The following is a 16,992-nucleotide window of genomic DNA, read 5'->3' as shown; positions in this document are numbered from 1 at the left end:
GAAAAGTCATGATGCAGAATCTACAGGATGAAGCAGGGTACCTGTTTTCTTCAGGACCGGCCAGAGGCATCTCTGCATCGACGCCCAGACTTTTCCCTGTGAATGCCACCCCTGTGCAGACACTGTGGGCAGAAGACTCAAGCATTCATCCAAGCAAGCCAACCTGTGTCCAGAACCTTTCGTTTTGAAGGTGAATGGACAGGACGTGGATGTCGTCCTCTTGAGGGCCCTGCGTGACATCAGTGTGGACACTGAACTGAAGTTTGACTATGGGGTGAAAAGGGAAGTCCTTCCGAGGAGAGGGCCAGAATCTGCAATGGCTAGATGAGTGATGTTGCTCATCTGATGATGTGCTATATTCTGCAGGAAAGTGACTTCTGTCTCAGTTCCTCAGAAGAGGATGACATGCCACCTCCTAAAGCCTAATTCAAAGGCCAGCTATGTGATAATACTGTTTTAAATATTTGAAAAGCCTAATTCTACGTAAACTATTACAATTTTTTTCTTTTTTTTTATCCACTTTTGCAAAATAAGAATGTGGTGTAATCATTGAGGTTTCATTCAATTCTTATGTGTCTTCACATAGATGAGTACCATTTATCATTAATTATAATATATAACTAAGGCAAACTGAGCAAATTTGTTATTTCAGAAGCTTGTATCATGTAGACTTTATATTTTTGTCTCACTTGTGCTAGTTTAGGGTGGGCTATTAAGCAGACACAATCTTTTTGACTTAATTTAATTCAAATTCAAACTTGAAATTCTGGGGGAAAGCAGGGCCATTAAGGAAGACAAAAGAGCATATTCCCCCAGAGCATATTTTCATAGGTCAACTATTTAACGAATTAATAAAACTTTTAATTATTATATTAAAGCTGAGAATTAGGCCTTTGCAGAGATGCCTAGAATGTTTATATGGGACCTTCTGGTGGTGAACAGGATATTATTTAGTGCAAGTTGAAGTTGACCCTTGAAGGCCCAAGACCAACCTTTGCCTGTCCCGGTGGACGTAGATGGTACTGCAGTGAATTTCTGAAATTTTCACCGGCTCTGGTGTAATCATTGAGGATTCACTCATGCAAGCACACAGATAAGCCACATGTTTATATAATAACTTGTTTGATAACGGTGTGACTAAATAAATGTGTATCACATTAAATGTGAGAATAAATGTGACTCTGATCGTTTTGATCATTGCAATTGAATTGCATTTAATTTGATTTATTATTTCACCTTTTGAAGCAGTCAGCAAAAGACAGCCACTAAGGAGAACAATACATTTAGCCCCTGTGCTGGGAGATGATAGGTCTGGGTAGTGTGAAAATCTCAGCTAAGTGCCAGCAAAGAGCATAGAGTCCATAGGACGCCTTCATCTTCAATGCAATTCAAGTGATAAACTGGACATTTTCTCTAGACTCAGGGAATTTTTGAATGGTGTCTCTATGCCCATCCAAAGTTGAGAAAGCTTATCAGAAGTGATATGAGCCCCACCTCAAATTAAAACCAAAAGGCGTGCAGACTGGACTGCCAGTTTGTGGACAATTGTGGAATTCAGCCACAATTATATTATCATATTATTATAATATTGTTGGTATATATATATATATATATATATATATATATATATATATATATATATATAAATGGTATATCTGTGTGTGTGTGTATAAACATTACATAATTGATAACTTTTTCAAACATGGTGCAACATAGTTCATGATTTGTTGAAATGGTTTGTCAGTGGCTAGTGACAATGGGTCATTTTTCCTATGAAATGTTGTAGAAGTGATCATCTCAAAATTTAAAGAAATGCTGAGATTAATAGATATAAATAGTTGAATATTGATATTGTCTGTTTCCCACCTTGTTAATTCATTGTTGATAATTATTGTGAGAAATCATTAACGTGATCATTGTCTTCACATAGATGAGTATCATTTATCATTAATAATATATATATATAACTAAAGGCTAACTGAGCAAATTTGTTATTTCAGAAGAGTTTATCAAACTGGTAGCCCTTCGTATGACTCAGTACCCATGAAGTAGCTCTCAGTTTCAAAAAGGTTCATGTCCTGCTAAATCATCACTGACAAGGAACTATATATTTGATATCGTTTCCTGCATGTTCAGACTTTAGCGACGCACAACTACGTACTATTTATGTTTGGCCAGGTAATGTTTGTAAGTACAAATGTTTAAATTATTCAGTTTTACAGGTTTTTTTGGTGGTAATTTGCCGAATTAATCCGCTAAATATTCACTATATAAGTAGGAACTGATGCTCTCTGACGGTTCGCTGTACAACCCTGTTGGCTGTGTGGCTCTGGAGGAGGAAGAACCTGACCTCTCAGTGGAACTAATGTTTGATTATAGTTTCTTGATGTTTTGTAATGTTTGATTACCATTTGCTGGACGTCCGTTATAGCGACGCACACCTCTATAAGATTAATTACTAATTCGTATTGTTCATATCTTGCTTCGGACGGGTCATCTGGTAATTTCATACGTTTATATTGTTCAGTTTTACCGTTTATTTTGTGGTAATTTGCCGAATTAACCATCACTAGCTGTGATTTATATATATATTCCCCGTTACGTCTAATTACGTGTGTGTTTGGGGGATCGTGAGAGTAAACAAAACATGCCAATGCTTTGAAGGATGTGAACTGGAACGGAGTAATGTTAGTCCATTGCGAATCTGTTTTTAGAGGATTTAAACCTAACATGGTGAACAAATTATATTGTAGAATTCAGGCAATTTTACTGGGGTTATCTCACACAGTGTGGCAAGTAATAATCTGGAAAGACCTTTGTAATATCACAGTCTAAAACTGGATTTAAAGAGAAGCAAATCAGTAAATGAATCACTTGAAAATGAATCATATGAAAATGAATAAATAAATTAAAAATTAATAAATTTCACTGATACACACATGTACATTTATAACCAAAGGAGGTCTAAACCCTTTCCTATAAAATAATTTATTTGAACACCATAATAATAATAATAATAATAATAATAAAAACCTAAATAAATAATAATAATAAAAATGTCAAAAAACATGTGGAGCAATCCTGAACATTTTTTTTTTACTGTTAAAGTAGGCATTAAAGTCAAAAAAGCCTTAAGCTGCTATTGGGGCCTGAAGGCCATACACCGTTTCGGGGGTAATTGTTCAGAATTCATTGATACGCTCCAAACCTAAAGGCCTGCAGACTGGAATGCCATTTTAAGGAAAATTGTGGAATTGCATCAATTTAAATCATAAGTACAGACGAACAGAGTAGTACCTGATGTAAATGTTTAAAATTAACAGAGACTCTTTCCCCCCCTCTATCTAGTTGAAGCGCAAAGTGGTTTTCTCTGCTGCGCCACAATCTTGCGCCTCACGGCTCCATGGAGCCCGAGGACCAGCGTCACTTCCAGCCGTGGCGGGATTACTTGGGTCTCGCGGACACGGTGCGTATGATGCGGGAAACCTCTGTTCCCGAACCTCACCAGGTCCGGAAGTTCGGGTTTACGCCTGAGATTTCTCATCACCAGGGCCGTAATGCTGTAATGTTCCAGACTTTCCCCGAGCCTGAGATGTCCGAGGTCAGAGGCAGTCCGAAAACGCCGGAGGGGCAACTGAAATGCGGCCGTACCGGGACCACAGGGTCTCCACCTCTACCTCCATCATCTCAAGGTTCTCGCTCTGGGGAAATGTTCTGCAATTTCTGCAAACATAACCGCGAGACTGAAGAAGTGTTCAAGTCGCACTGCCTGAGGGGAAGCCGCGGAGAAGTGATGTATCCTTACCTGCGCCGGTACATGTGTCCGCTGTGCTGGCCGACGGACTACTGGGGCACACCATACGCCTCTGCCCGCTCTTGGACAGCACGTACAGCTCCGTGTACACCTCCAGGTGCCCCTATGCTGCAACTGTGCTGCTGTGGTGTGACTGTCAAGAGTTTTGCACCTCTGGGTGCACCTGGGCTGCCCGGAAATTACAGAAAATGTGAACGCCACTTTCACACTCGCTACCAAACTGTAGGTTATTTTTTTATTGCTTTTATCTGAGGGTGTGTGGCTGTAGAAAGTTCCAAGTGCTTTAAAAAATAAAAATAAAAATAAAAAACGTTGCGCAAAAAAAAAGTTTTTCAGAATTATATATTTAATGTGTGCATTATTGCACTTATTGTTATGGCTTAGAGCTGTTAGGCTTAGTTGTTTTTGACTCTGGAATGACCTGCCCTGGGTTTAGAGCTGTAACACCTGGAAAGGTGTGACTGTCAAGAGTTTTACTTTACTAACTTTGTGTGCACTTTATTTGTGTATGCACTTGTTTTGTGTGTTTATTTTCACTGGGGTTTTTGGTTTTTGAAGCTGATTTTTCTAACAAGCTTGTGCTTGAAAATCTGAACGCCACTTTCACACTCGCTACCAAACTGTAGGTAATTTTTCATTTTATTTTAATTTTTTACCTGGGAAGGTGAACAAGAAGCTTCACAGGTACGTCAGCGATACTTAAAGTCCGGTACTGTACCTGAAGTACTTTATATGTAGGCTTCACTATATATTCAAAAGGTACTAAAGATGTACCAGTTATGATACCATTTCAGAGAAAAGATGAAGTACAGTTGGTGCTTTTATCCGAGGGGGTGTGGCTGTAGAAAGTTCCAAGTGCTTTAAAAAAAAAAAAATAAATAAATAAATAAAAAAAAACTTGTTGCGCAAAAAAAAAAGGTTTTCAGAATTATATATTTAATGTCTGCATTATTGTACTTATCGTTATAATATATATATATATATATATGGCTTAGAGCTGTTACGCTTAGTTGTTTTTAAGTCTGGAATGACCTGCCCTGGGTTTAGAGCTCTAACACCTGGAAAGGTGTGACTGTCAAGAGTTTTACTTTACTAACTTTGTGTGCACTTTATTTGTGTTGAAACTTGTTTTATAAAAAAAGTTTTTCAGAATTATATATTTAATGTCTGCATTATTGTACGTATTGTTATGGCTTAGAGCTGTTACGCTTAGTTGTTTTTAACTCTGGAATGACCTGCCCTGGGTTTAGAGCTCTAACACCTGGAAAGGTGTGACTGTCAAGAGTTTTACTTTACTAACTTTGTGTGCACTTTATTTGTGTATGCACTTGTTTTGTGTGTTTATTTTCACTGGAGTTTTTGGTTGAATATTTAAATAAAATTGTTTTTCTTTTACTTTACCTCTGATCTTTGTGTATCTTTGGGCATGCAGTGTGACTATGTGAGTCTTTGCGTTTGCCTTTACTACCATTACTACCACTACCAAATGTTACATACAACTCTGAGTATTATATACAAAGCCTGTTTGATAAAATGAACAGTATTTAATTTGTGAACCTTTACTTTTACCATTTATTTTTGTCTTAATTTGCGGAATTATTCCACTGAATCATCATTGTCTGACTAGGAAGTAATGTTTGATTCCCGTTCCTGCACGTTCCGTTATTAGCTACACACACCGGGATAATTGGAATAGGTGTTCATATCTTGTTAGTATATTCCGGACAGGACAATTGGTAAGTTCCCTTGTTTATATTTTTCGGCTTTACCGTTTGTTTTGGTAGTTGTTTGCCGAATTATTCTACTGAATCATCATTGACTGACTAGAAAGTAATGTTTGAGTCCCGTTTCCTGCACGTTCGCATAGATCAGGGGTCACCAACCTTTTTGAAACTGAGAGCTACTTCATGGGTACTGAGTCATACGAAGGGCTACCAGTTTGATAAACTCTTCTGAAATAACAAATTTGCTCAGTTTGCCTTTAGTTATATATATTATTATTAATGATAAATGATACTCATCTATGTGAAGACACTGATCACGTTAATGATTTCTCACAATAATTATCAACAACGAATTAACAAGGTGGGAAACAGACAATATCGATATTCAACAACTTCTTTCTATTAATCTCAGCAATTGTTTACTGTTTGAGATGATCACTTCTACAACATTCCATAGGAAAAATGTCCCATTGTCACTAGCCAATAAAAATGTGTATATTGTGTATAAAATGTGCAGGAGTGTATAAATAAAATTTATAACAAGAATTTAAGTTTACCCTGTAAAGATGTGCTCACGGTTTATTAAGGGTAGACCTTTTCAGTCCTTTAAAAATTCTGGTTTCCTTCTGTCTTTAAGTCAACCACGCTGCGAACAGGAATAAGCCACCCAGCAAGGAGTCTCTGAGTTTGGACTTGCACTACGTATCCCTACCTAAGACACCGAGAGCAAGCCATCAGAGTTCATCACCACCCCACGACATCCTGCAGGATCTCGCTCCGGACTGTGAGCCGGTCAACAGAATCATGGTCATCAACCATGTATGTGCAGGTTGGTGGTAGATATTTTCAGTGCTTTAAAAACTTCTGGTCTCCTTCTGTCTAGCTAGTCAACAAAAATGTCACAAGAAGTGACATCAACAACATTTTTAATGGGCAGCTGATGCATTTCATGGAGGCACAGCTCGTTAAAGGGCTAGTAACAGACAGCTAATAAGTGATATGGGTGAAAGTCGACAAGGAATGACGCTACATCAGTAACAAACTTTGAGCACGTCTTCACAGTGTAAACTTAAATTCTTGTTATAAATTGTATTTATACACTCATGCACGTACACATTTTGTTTACAGAGGAATATTTACACACATTTACACATGCATTTACACATTTGTAACCAAAGGAAGTCTAACCCCATTTGCTAGAAAAGATTTTCTTGTATAGGAAATAAACCAATATACACCAAACCACACCAATAATGAATAAACTGGGAGCACATCGTTACAGGGTAAACTTAAATCCTTGTACCGAAACTGATGTATACACTCATACAAATGCAAATTTTATTTACAGAGGAGTATTTACACATTTACACCGGTATTCTAGTGACACAGAGCATATTAATATAGACTAGTCAGAAGAGAAGGCAAGTTTATTTACATTGAAAAACTCAATCATTAAAAAAAAAAGGAAGATAACAAGTAATACGGGCACATTATTTATGCACATTCTACATGTTTTTTTTTTTTTTTTTTTTTTTTTTTTTTACACTAGTATTTACACGAATTTTCACATGTATTTACACATTCATACCCAAAGGAGGTTTAAACCCTTTCCTATGAAAGACCGTAATCAAACAACACCGTAATCAAACAAAAGTTCTTCATTTTCTTTAATGTTCTTTGTGGCCAGGAAAATAATAATGTCCACCCCGTTTTGAAGAGTGTACGCTCTGGGCCTCAGGTTGCAACGTTTCCTTGAGTGGTTGATTAACCGCCCAAAAGTCTGTCGGTCTGGGTGGCACTCACAGCAAGGCGAATGTGCGTCAATGCACATAGCCTGTCCGTTCATGTTTTCGAAAAAAAACATGTGAACACCGTCCTCCGCACTCACAGTGCTGTGAGTGCTGTGTCCCTCTGAGGCTGTGACGACCTGCCCGTGGTAGTCACACACCACCTCACCAGCCAGAAATCTTCGGGTGGCAATGACGCCCTTGCCCTCCCCTCCATCTTCCGTCACAACAAGTCCTTTCCACCTCTGGGTCCTTGTGAGTCTCCGGATCTGTTTAGCGTCCAATGCTGCGTCCACGGATCCATGGGGCTTCCATTCGTTGACGAACTGGGCTGCACTGGGTATGTTGCTCCTCCATCCCTGATCAGAGATCCACTTGCTGACCTTCTCCTCACTGGGTAGGCGAGGGCCAAAGCGCGCTGTCAGGAAAACATGGAAAGATTTTGTTAGTTAAGACTATACTTCACAACTGTGAACATAGCACCTTACTTGGTAAATATCTTTTTACATATAGTTTTAAAAAATACTTACAGTGAATATGTTGCTTGCGCAGTTTCATCTGGGCCTTCACCCATCGCTCGTACAGCTTCCGCTGAAAGCTAGGTGAGATGTCGGCGCGCAGAGCCTTATCTGGTGCTCCACCCTCCACAGTCACCGGGTGCTGTTCTACAAGCCGGTTGTACGCTGCCTCAAAATCCGTTTGCACGTCTGTCGTCTCTGCCTTCTGTTGGGCAGCACTGCGAGCAATCCTACGGGCAGCGCGGCTGGATTCCCCTTCTTAAATAGGTGTGTCTTAAATAGACACACCGTAAGTGTGTCTATTTTAACCGTCTAAACGACTTTTCTCTTTTAATATGCTGTGGTGGTTATTTACAAATGTGTTCACTAACAAATTCTGCCTTTCCATTGTTTTTCAGGTGTCAGAGTGGGTCAACAGGAAGGAAGTTGACGACAGGGTGGTGATTGGCTTCGGCCGAAATGAAACGATGCAGCGAGCTGCCTGTTTTGCCTTGACAAAGGAGGAGGAAGCTGTAAGTTCTTCTACTAGCCCATGATTTTAGTGGGGGTTTTGAAAGTGTATATAATTGTGTCTATACTGTACCTTACAGAAATTGTTCAGCCTGTGGTTCAGATCATCTGCATTTTATTCCTGAGACAACCGTAAAATTAGGTGCCTGCGTATTTCTCGTTCACACAGTGGTTGCAGGCATATTACTCGCACGTCCGGCCGAGAGTGATCAGGAGTGACCTGAACTGTGACAGGTTCTTCCTTTCGTCAGCTGGCACTGCTTTGCTCACAGTTTCGAATGACCTCGGTGTGCTCCACAAAGCGTACGTACCTACACAATTCGACGTACTCGTGTGTGATTGTTCACTTTCTATACAGAAAATATCAGACCCAATCATACTACAATTAACATTTCATGTAACCTTTTCTTTCTGCGGTTATGAAAAAAGCTGGAGTGTGGGCACACTCGAAAACTTTTTAAGAGCCACCAGTCGTCAGGCGAGAGGTGCTTTAGAGACAGCGGCGGCTAACCTGACGGACACGGAGAAGGAGGCCGTGTCCTCTTACCTGGCCTACAACACTGCTGTGGCCAAACTGCACAGAGTACCTACGCCACAGACTGTAGTGGCCACGGCTACACTGCTGGACTCCTTGTTAGGGTAGGGTTCTTCATCTTAAACAGACACGAAACATCACAGTTGCATGTATTTGTTGTTCACCTAATTTCTAATATGTTAACACATACCTTCTTTCCTCTTACAGCTCTGACACCGACCGGTTTTCCGGTCCATCGGGCACAAAGTCTTTGGACTTTGCAGACTTTTTAATGAAGTTTCTGGCATCGGCAGACAGCAAAGCACCCACCAAACTGGACAGGTTAAAGGCAGGGTTTCCGGGCGATCGTGTCTTCTACGACAAGTGGCGTGCCGCCCAAAAGGCCAAAAGAATGGAGCGGCTGCTGAGTAAGTACCCTGTTCAATAAATACCACGTTGACTACCAAAATGAATAAAAAAAAAAAATTTGACAAGGGAGCAAATCTATGGTCTCCACCCACAAGCTCAAATCGTTTCTGTTGTGATTTGTTCCTTTCGATAACTGACGTGTGTGACTGAAGTTATTTTATTCTTCGTTCTAGAGGCCTTTACCCGAAAACCCCAAGAAAGCAGGGTGAAATACGGGATTCTGAAGGAAGGGTGGAAGAACAACTGTCCAAAGCCAGCAGACGTTTTGGCAGCCTGGAAACCAGCCACCAAACTTGTCATCGAGACTGATGAGGACCTCCGCCGGAACCTGTCTCAGCAGACGTGGAAAGGCCTGGCCATCAAAGAGTTTGGTGGAGAGAAAGGGCTAGGTAAAAAAAAAAAAAAAAATTTTGTTATTTTTGTGATCAGGGGAGAAGTTATTATTACTTAAATTATGGTTTTGCTATTTGTAATTTACCTTTCAAACTAACAGAAAAAATTGAAACAAAACACTGTTTGTAAACCTGTTGATTTCGTTCTTTTCATCTGATGCATATTGTTTTGCTCTCTTTTGCAGGAGTTGTTGCAACCCAACCCTTTTCCAAGGGTGACATCGTGTGTGATTACCATGGGAAGGTAATCACATACGCCCAGGGAAAAGTCATGATGCAGAATCTACAGGACGAAGCAGGGTACCGGTTTTTCTTCAGGACCGGCCAGAGGCATCTCTGCATCGACGCCCAGACTTTTCCCTGTGAATGCCACCCCTGTGCAGACACTGTGGGTGGAAGACTCAAGCATTCATCCAAGCAAGCCAACCTGTGTCCAGAACCTTTCGTTTTGAAGGTGAATGGACAGGACGTGGATGTCGTCCTCTTCAGGGCCCTGCGGGACATCAGTGTGGACACTGAACTGAAGTTTGACTATGGGGTGAAAAGGAAGTCCTTCCGAGGAGAGGGCCAGGATCTGCAATGGCTAGATGAGTGATGTTGCTCATCTGATGATGTGCTATATTCCGCAGGAAAGTGACTTCTGTCTCAGTTCCTCAGAAGAGGATGACATGCCACCTCCTAAAGCCTAATTCAAAGGCCAGCTATGTGATAATACTGTTTTAAATATTTGAAAAGCCTAATTCTGCGTAGACTATTACAATTTTTTTCTTTTTTTTTTTTTTTATCCACTTTTGCAAAATAAGAATGTGGTGTAATCATTGAGGTTTCATTCAATTCTTATGTGTCTTCACCTAGATGAGTACCATTTATCATTAATTATAATATATAACTAAAGGCAAACTGAGCAAATTTGTTATTTCAGAAACTTGTATCATGTAGACTTTGTATTTTTGTCTCACTTGTGCTAGTTTAGGGTGGCTATTAAGCAGACACAATCTTTTTGACTTAATTTAATTCAAATTCAAACTTGAAATTCTGGGGGAAAGCAGGGCCATTAAGGAAGACAAAAGAGCATATTCCCCCAGAGCATATTTTCATAGGTCAACTATTTAAAGAATTAATAAAACTTTTAATTATTATATTAAAGCTGAGAATTAGGCCTTTGCAGAGATGCCTAGAATGTTTATATGGGACCTTGTGGTGGTGAACAGGATATTATTTAGTGCAAGTTGAAGTTGACCCTTGAAGGCCCAAGACCAACCTTTGCCTGTCCCGGTGGACGTAGATGGTACTGCAGTGAATTTCTGAAATTTTCACCAGCTCTGGTGTAATCATTGAGGATTCACTCATGCAAGCACACAGATAAGCCACATGTTTATATAATAACTTGTTTGATAACGGTGTGACTAAATAAATGTGTATCACATTAAATGTGAGAATAAATGTGACTCTGATCGTTTTGATCATTGCAATTGAATTGCATTTAATTTGATTTATTATTTCACCTTTTGAAGCAGTCAGCAAAAGACAGCCACTAAGGAGAACAATACATTTAGCCCCTGTGCTGGGAGATGATGGGTCTGGGTAGTGTGAAAATCTCAGCTAAGTGCCTGCAAAGAGCATAGCGTCCATAGGACGCCTTCATTTTAAATGCAATTCAAGTGATAAACTGGACATTTTCTCTAGACTCAGGAAATTTTTGAATGGTGTCTCTATGCCCATCCAAAGTTGAGAAAGCTTATCAGAAGTGATATGAGCCCCACCTCAAATTAAAACCAAAAGGCGTGCAGACTGGACTGCCAGTTTGTGGACAATTGTGGAATTCAGCCACAATTATGTTATCATATTATTATAATATTGTGGGTATGTATATATACAGTGAGGGAAAGAAGTATTTGATCCCCTGCTGATTTTGTATGTTTGCCCACTGACAAAGAAATGATCAGTCTACAATTTTAATGGTAGGTTTATTTGAACAGTGAGACACAGAATAACAACAAGAAAATCCAGAAAAACGCATGTCAAAAATGTTATAAATTGATTTGCATTTTAATGAGGGAAATAAGTATTTGACCCCCTCTCAATCAGAAAGATTTTTGGCTCCCAGGTGTCTTTTATACAGGTAACGAGCTGAGATTAGGAGCACACTCTTAAAGGGACAACTGGGTGAAAGTGTTGTGGTCAGATGAGACCAAAATGGAGCTCTTTGGCATCAACTCAACTCACCGTGTTTGGAGGAGGAGGAATGCTGCCTATGACCCCAAGAACACCATCCCCACCGTCAAACATGGAGGTGGAAACATTATGCTTTGGTGGTGTTTTTCTGCTAAGGGGACAGGACAACTTCACCGCATCAAAGGGACGATGGGCGGGGCCATGTACCGTCAAATCTTGGGTGAGAACCTCCTTCCCTCAGCCAGGGCATTGAAAATGGGTCGTGGATGGGTATTCCAGCATGACAATGACCCAAAACACACGGCCAAGGCAACAAAGGAGTGGCTCAAGAAGGAGCACATTAAGGTCCTGGAGTGGCCTAGCCAGTCTCCAGACCTTAATCCCATAGAAAATCTGTGGAGGGAGCTGAAGGTTCGACTTGCCAAACGTCAGCCTCGAAACCTTAATGACTTGGAGAAGACCTGCAAAGAGGAGTGGGAGAAAATCCCTCCTGAGATGTGTGCAAACCTGGTGGCCAACTACAAGAAACGTCTGACCTCTGTGATTGCCAACAAGGGTTTTTCCACCAAGTACTAGGTCATGTTTTGCAGAGGGGTCAAATACATATTTCCCTCATTAAAATGCAAATCAATTTTAACATTTTTTGACATGCGTTTTTCTGGATTTTTTTTGTTGTTATTCTGTCTCTCACTGTTCAAAAAAGTCTACCATAAAAATTATAGACTGATTATTTCTTTGTCAGTGGGCAAATGTACAAAATCAGCAGGGGATCAAATACTTTTTTCCCTCACTGTGTGTGTGTGTGTATATATATATATATATATATATATATATATATATATATATATATATATATATATATAATCTGTGTGTGTGTGTATAAAGATTACATAATTGATATCTTTTTCAAACATGGTGCAACATAGTTCATGATTTGTTGAAATGGTTTGTCAGTGGCTAGTGACAATGGGACATTTTTCCTATGAAATGTTGTAGAAGTGATCATCTCAAAATTTAAACAAATGCTGAGATTAATTGATATAAATTGTTGAATATTTATATTGTCTGTTTCCCACCTTGTTAATTCATTGTTGATAATTATTGTGAGAAATCATTAATGTGATCAGTGTCTTCACATAGATGAGTATCATTTATCATTAATAATAATATATATAACTAAAGGCAAACTGAGCAAATTTGTTATTTCAGAAGAGTTTATCAAACTGGTAGCCCTTCGTATGACTCAGTACCCATGAAGTAGCTCTCAGTTTCAAAAAGGTTCGTGTCCTGCTAAATCATCACTGACTAGGAACTATATATTTGATATCGTTTCCTGCATGTTCAGAGTTTAGCGACGCACAACTACGTACTATTTATGTTTTGACCAGTTAATGTTTGTAAGTACAAATGTTTAAATTATTCAGTTTTACAGGTTTTTTTGGTGTTAATTTGCCGAATTAATCCGCTAAATCTTCACTATATAAGTAGGAACTGATGTTTGATTATAGTTTCTTGATGTTTTGTAATGTTTGATTACCATTTGCTGGACGTCCGTTATAGCGACGCACACCTCAATAAGATTAATTACTAATTCGTATTGTTCATATCTTGCTTCGGACTGGTCATCTGGTAATTTCCAACGTTTATATTGTTCAGTTTTACCGTTTATTTTTGTGGTAATTTGCCGAATTAACCATCACTAGGTGCGATTTATATATATATATATATATATATATATATATATATTCCCCGTTACGTCTAATTACGTGTGTGTTTGGGGGATTGTGAGAGTAAACAAAACATGCCAATGCTTTGAAGGATGTGAACTGGAACGGAGTAATGTTAGTCCATTGCGAATCTGTTTTTAGAGGATTTAAACCTAACATGGTGAACAAATTATATCATAGAATTCAAGCAATTTTACTGGGGTTATCTGACACAGTGTGGCAAGTAATAATCTGGAAAGACCTTTGTAATATCACAGTCTAAAACTGGATTTAAAGAGAAGCAAATCAGTAAATGAATCACTTGAAAATGAATCATATGAAAATGAATAAATAAATTAAAAATTAATAAATTTCACTGATACACATGTACATTTATAACCAAAGGAGGTCTAAACCCTTTCCTATAAAATAATTTCTTTGAACACCATAATAATAATAAAAAAAAACTAAATAAATAATAATAATAAAAATGTCAAAAAACATGTGGAGCAATCCTGAACATTTTTTTTTTTACTGTTAAAGTAGGCATTAATGTCAAAAAAGCCTTAAGCTGCTATTGGGGCCTGAAGGCCATACACCGTTCCGGGGGTAATTGTTCAGAATTCATTGATACGCTCCAAACCTAAAGGCCTGCAGACTGGAATGCCATTTTAAGGAAAAGTGTGGAATTGCATCGCTTTAAATCATAAGTACAGATGAACAGAGTAGTAGCTGATGTAAATGTTTAAGATTAACAGTGACTCTTTCCCCCCCTCTATCTAGTTGAAGCGCATGTGGTTTTCTCTGCTGCGCCACAGTCTTGCGCCTCACGGCTCCATGGAGCCCGAGGACCAGCGTCACTTCCAGCCGTGGCGGGATTACTTGGGTCTCGCGGACATGGTGCGTATGATGCGGGAAACCTCTGTTCCCGAACCTCACCAGGTCCTGAAGTTCGGGTTTACGCCTGAGATTTCTCATCACCAGGGCCGTAATGCTGTAATGTTCCAGACTTTCCCCGAGCCTGAGATGTCCGAGGTCAGAGGCAGTCCGAAAACGCCGGAGGGGCAACTGAAATGCGGCCGTAGCGGGACCACAGGGTCTCCACCTCTACCTCCATCATCTGAAGGTTCTCGCTCTGGGGAAATGTTATGCAGTTTCTGCAAACATAACCGCGAGTCTGAAGAAGTGTTCAAGTCGCACTGCCTGAGGGGAAGCGGCGGAGTAGTGACGTGTCCTTACCTGCGCCGGTACGTGTGTCCGCTGTGCGGGGCGACGGGCGACCGCGCGCACACCATACGCCTCTGCCCGCTCGTGGACAGCACGTACAGCCCCGTGTACACCACCAGGTGCCCCTGTACTGCCTGGAAATTACGTAAAATCTGAACGCCACTTTCACACTCGCTACCAAACTGTAGGTAATTTTTCATTTTATTTTAATTTTTTACCTGGGAAGGTGAACAAGATGCTTCACAGGTACGTCAGCAATCCTTAAAGTCCGGTACTGTACCTGAAATACTTTTATATGTAGGCTTCACTATATATTCAAAAGGTACTAAAGATGTACCAGTTATGATACCATTTCAGAGAAAAGATGAAGTACAGTTGGTGCTTTTATCTGAGGGTGTGTGGCTGTAGAAAGTTCCAAGTGCTTTAAAAAAAAATAAATAAATAAAAAAAATAAAATAAAATAAAATTGTTGCGCAAAAAAAAGTTTTTCAGAATTATATATTTAATGTCTGCATTATTGTACGTATTGTTATGGCTTAGAGCTGTTAGGCTTAGTTGTTTTTAACTCTGGAATGACCTGCCCTGGGTTTAGAGCTGTAACACCTGGAAAGGTGTGACTGTCAAGAGTTTTATTTTACTAACTTTGTGTGCACTTTATTTGTGTATGCACTTGTTTTGTGTTTTTATTTCCACTGGGGTTTTTGGTTTTTGAAGCTGATTTCTCGAACAAGCTTGTGCTCAGGCCTCTTTGGATCATCACAGGTGCAACATGTTACAGGTGCAGGTTTTTCCAGGGCTTCATGATGGGACCGTGAATCTCCGACCTGATGCTATTTTTCTGGTCTGTTTTATTGACAATTCTAAGAACTTCTGATGTGTGACCTTTTAAAATGTTTTAGAGCTTTTTGGATGTGAGTTAATATACTTTATATGCATGTAACAAGCCTCAGTGCTGCATTTGTTTGTTTTTATATATTATTTAAAACGTAAATGTTATACTATCTTGGTAGAAATGACATAGTCGATGCCTCTGAATCTTCTGCAATTCTGTAACAGTTTCAGTTTGTAAAAAGATTTTTTTGTTGTTGTTTTAATTTTTTATCCACTTTTGTAAAATAAAAATGTGACCAGAGTGTGAATTTTTGTCTTCACTGACTTCAAGTGCTAGTTTAGGGTGGCTATTAAGCAGACACAATCTTTTTGACTTAATTTAATTCAAATTCAAACTTGAAATTCTGGGGGAAAGCCTGTATCTTCTGTGCCTGTGCCAACAACAGCAGGGCCATTAAGGAAGACAGAAGAGCATATTCCCCCAGAGCATATTTTCATAGGTCAACTACTTAAAGAATTAATAAAACTTTTAATTATTATATTAAAGCTGAGAATTAGGCCTTTGCAGAGATGCCTAGAATGTTTATATGGGACCTTCTGGTGGTGAACAGGATATTATTTAGTGCAAGTTGAAGTTGACCCTTGAAGGCCCAAGACCAACTTAAGGCCTGTCCCGGTGGACGTAGATGGTACTGCAGTGAATTTCTGAAATTTTCACCAGATGTGGTGTAATGATTGAGGATTCACTCATGCAAGCACACAGATAAGCCACATGTTTATATAATAACTTGTTTGATAACGGTGTGATTAAATAAATGTGTATCACATTAAATGTGAGAATAAATGTGACTCTGATCGTTTTGATCATTGCAATTGAATTGCATTTAATTTGATTTATTATTTCACCTTTTGAAGCAGTCAGCAAAAGACAGCCACTAAGGAGAACAATACATTTAGCCCCTGTGCTGGGAGATGATAGGTCTGGGTAGTGTGAAAATCTCAGCTAAGTGCCTGCAAAGAGCATAGCGTCCATAGGACGCCTTCATCTTCAATGCAATTCAAGTGATAAACTGGACATTTTCTCTAGACTCAGGGAATTTTTGAATGGTGTCTCTATGCCCATCCAAAGTTGAGAAAGCTTATCAGAAGTGATATGAGCCTCACCTCAAATTAAAACCAAAAGGCGTGCAGACTGGACTGCCAGTTTGTGGACAATTGTGGAATTCAGCCACAATTATGTTATCATATTATTATAATATTGTGGGTATATATATATATATATATATATATATATATATATATATATATATATATATATATATATATATATATGTGTGTGTGTGTGTGTGTGTGTGTGTGTGTGTG

At 39.2% G+C, this 16,992-nt stretch overlaps 2 protein-coding genes and 1 pseudogene across 2 annotated transcripts; all 3 read left to right on the top strand.

Moving 5' to 3' along the window:
• Positions 1-3,352: 3,352 nt before the first annotated feature.
• On the top strand, positions 3,353-4,694 carry LOC128604578 (nanos homolog 3-like; annotated as a pseudogene).
• Positions 4,695-8,135: 3,441 nt separating this feature from the next.
• Positions 8,136-10,291, top strand: LOC128604584 (uncharacterized). The gene is made up of 5 exons (XM_053619728.1): positions 8,136-8,355; positions 8,523-8,992; positions 9,096-9,295; positions 9,470-9,685; positions 9,874-10,291. Exons 1-5 carry the CDS (start codon positions 8,179-8,181, stop codon positions 10,281-10,283), a joined length of 1,473 nt encoding a protein of 490 aa, XP_053475703.1. The 5' UTR covers positions 8,136-8,178; the 3' UTR covers positions 10,284-10,291.
• Positions 10,292-12,979: 2,688 nt separating this feature from the next.
• LOC128604586 (nanos homolog 3-like) lies at positions 12,980-16,895 on the top strand. The gene is made up of 2 exons (XM_053619729.1): positions 12,980-13,260; positions 14,353-16,895. Exons 1-2 carry the CDS (start codon positions 13,255-13,257, stop codon positions 14,950-14,952), a joined length of 606 nt encoding a protein of 201 aa, XP_053475704.1. The 5' UTR covers positions 12,980-13,254; the 3' UTR covers positions 14,953-16,895.
• Positions 16,896-16,992: the final 97 nt, after the last annotated feature.

Source organism: Ictalurus furcatus, unplaced genomic scaffold (genome assembly GCF_023375685.1).
Source record: "Ictalurus furcatus strain D&B unplaced genomic scaffold, Billie_1.0 ctg1, whole genome shotgun sequence".
NCBI lineage: Eukaryota > Metazoa > Chordata > Actinopteri > Siluriformes > Ictaluridae > Ictalurus > Ictalurus furcatus.
Note: the sequence above shows the minus strand (reverse complement) of the source record. Positions and strands in the feature narration are given on the sequence as shown.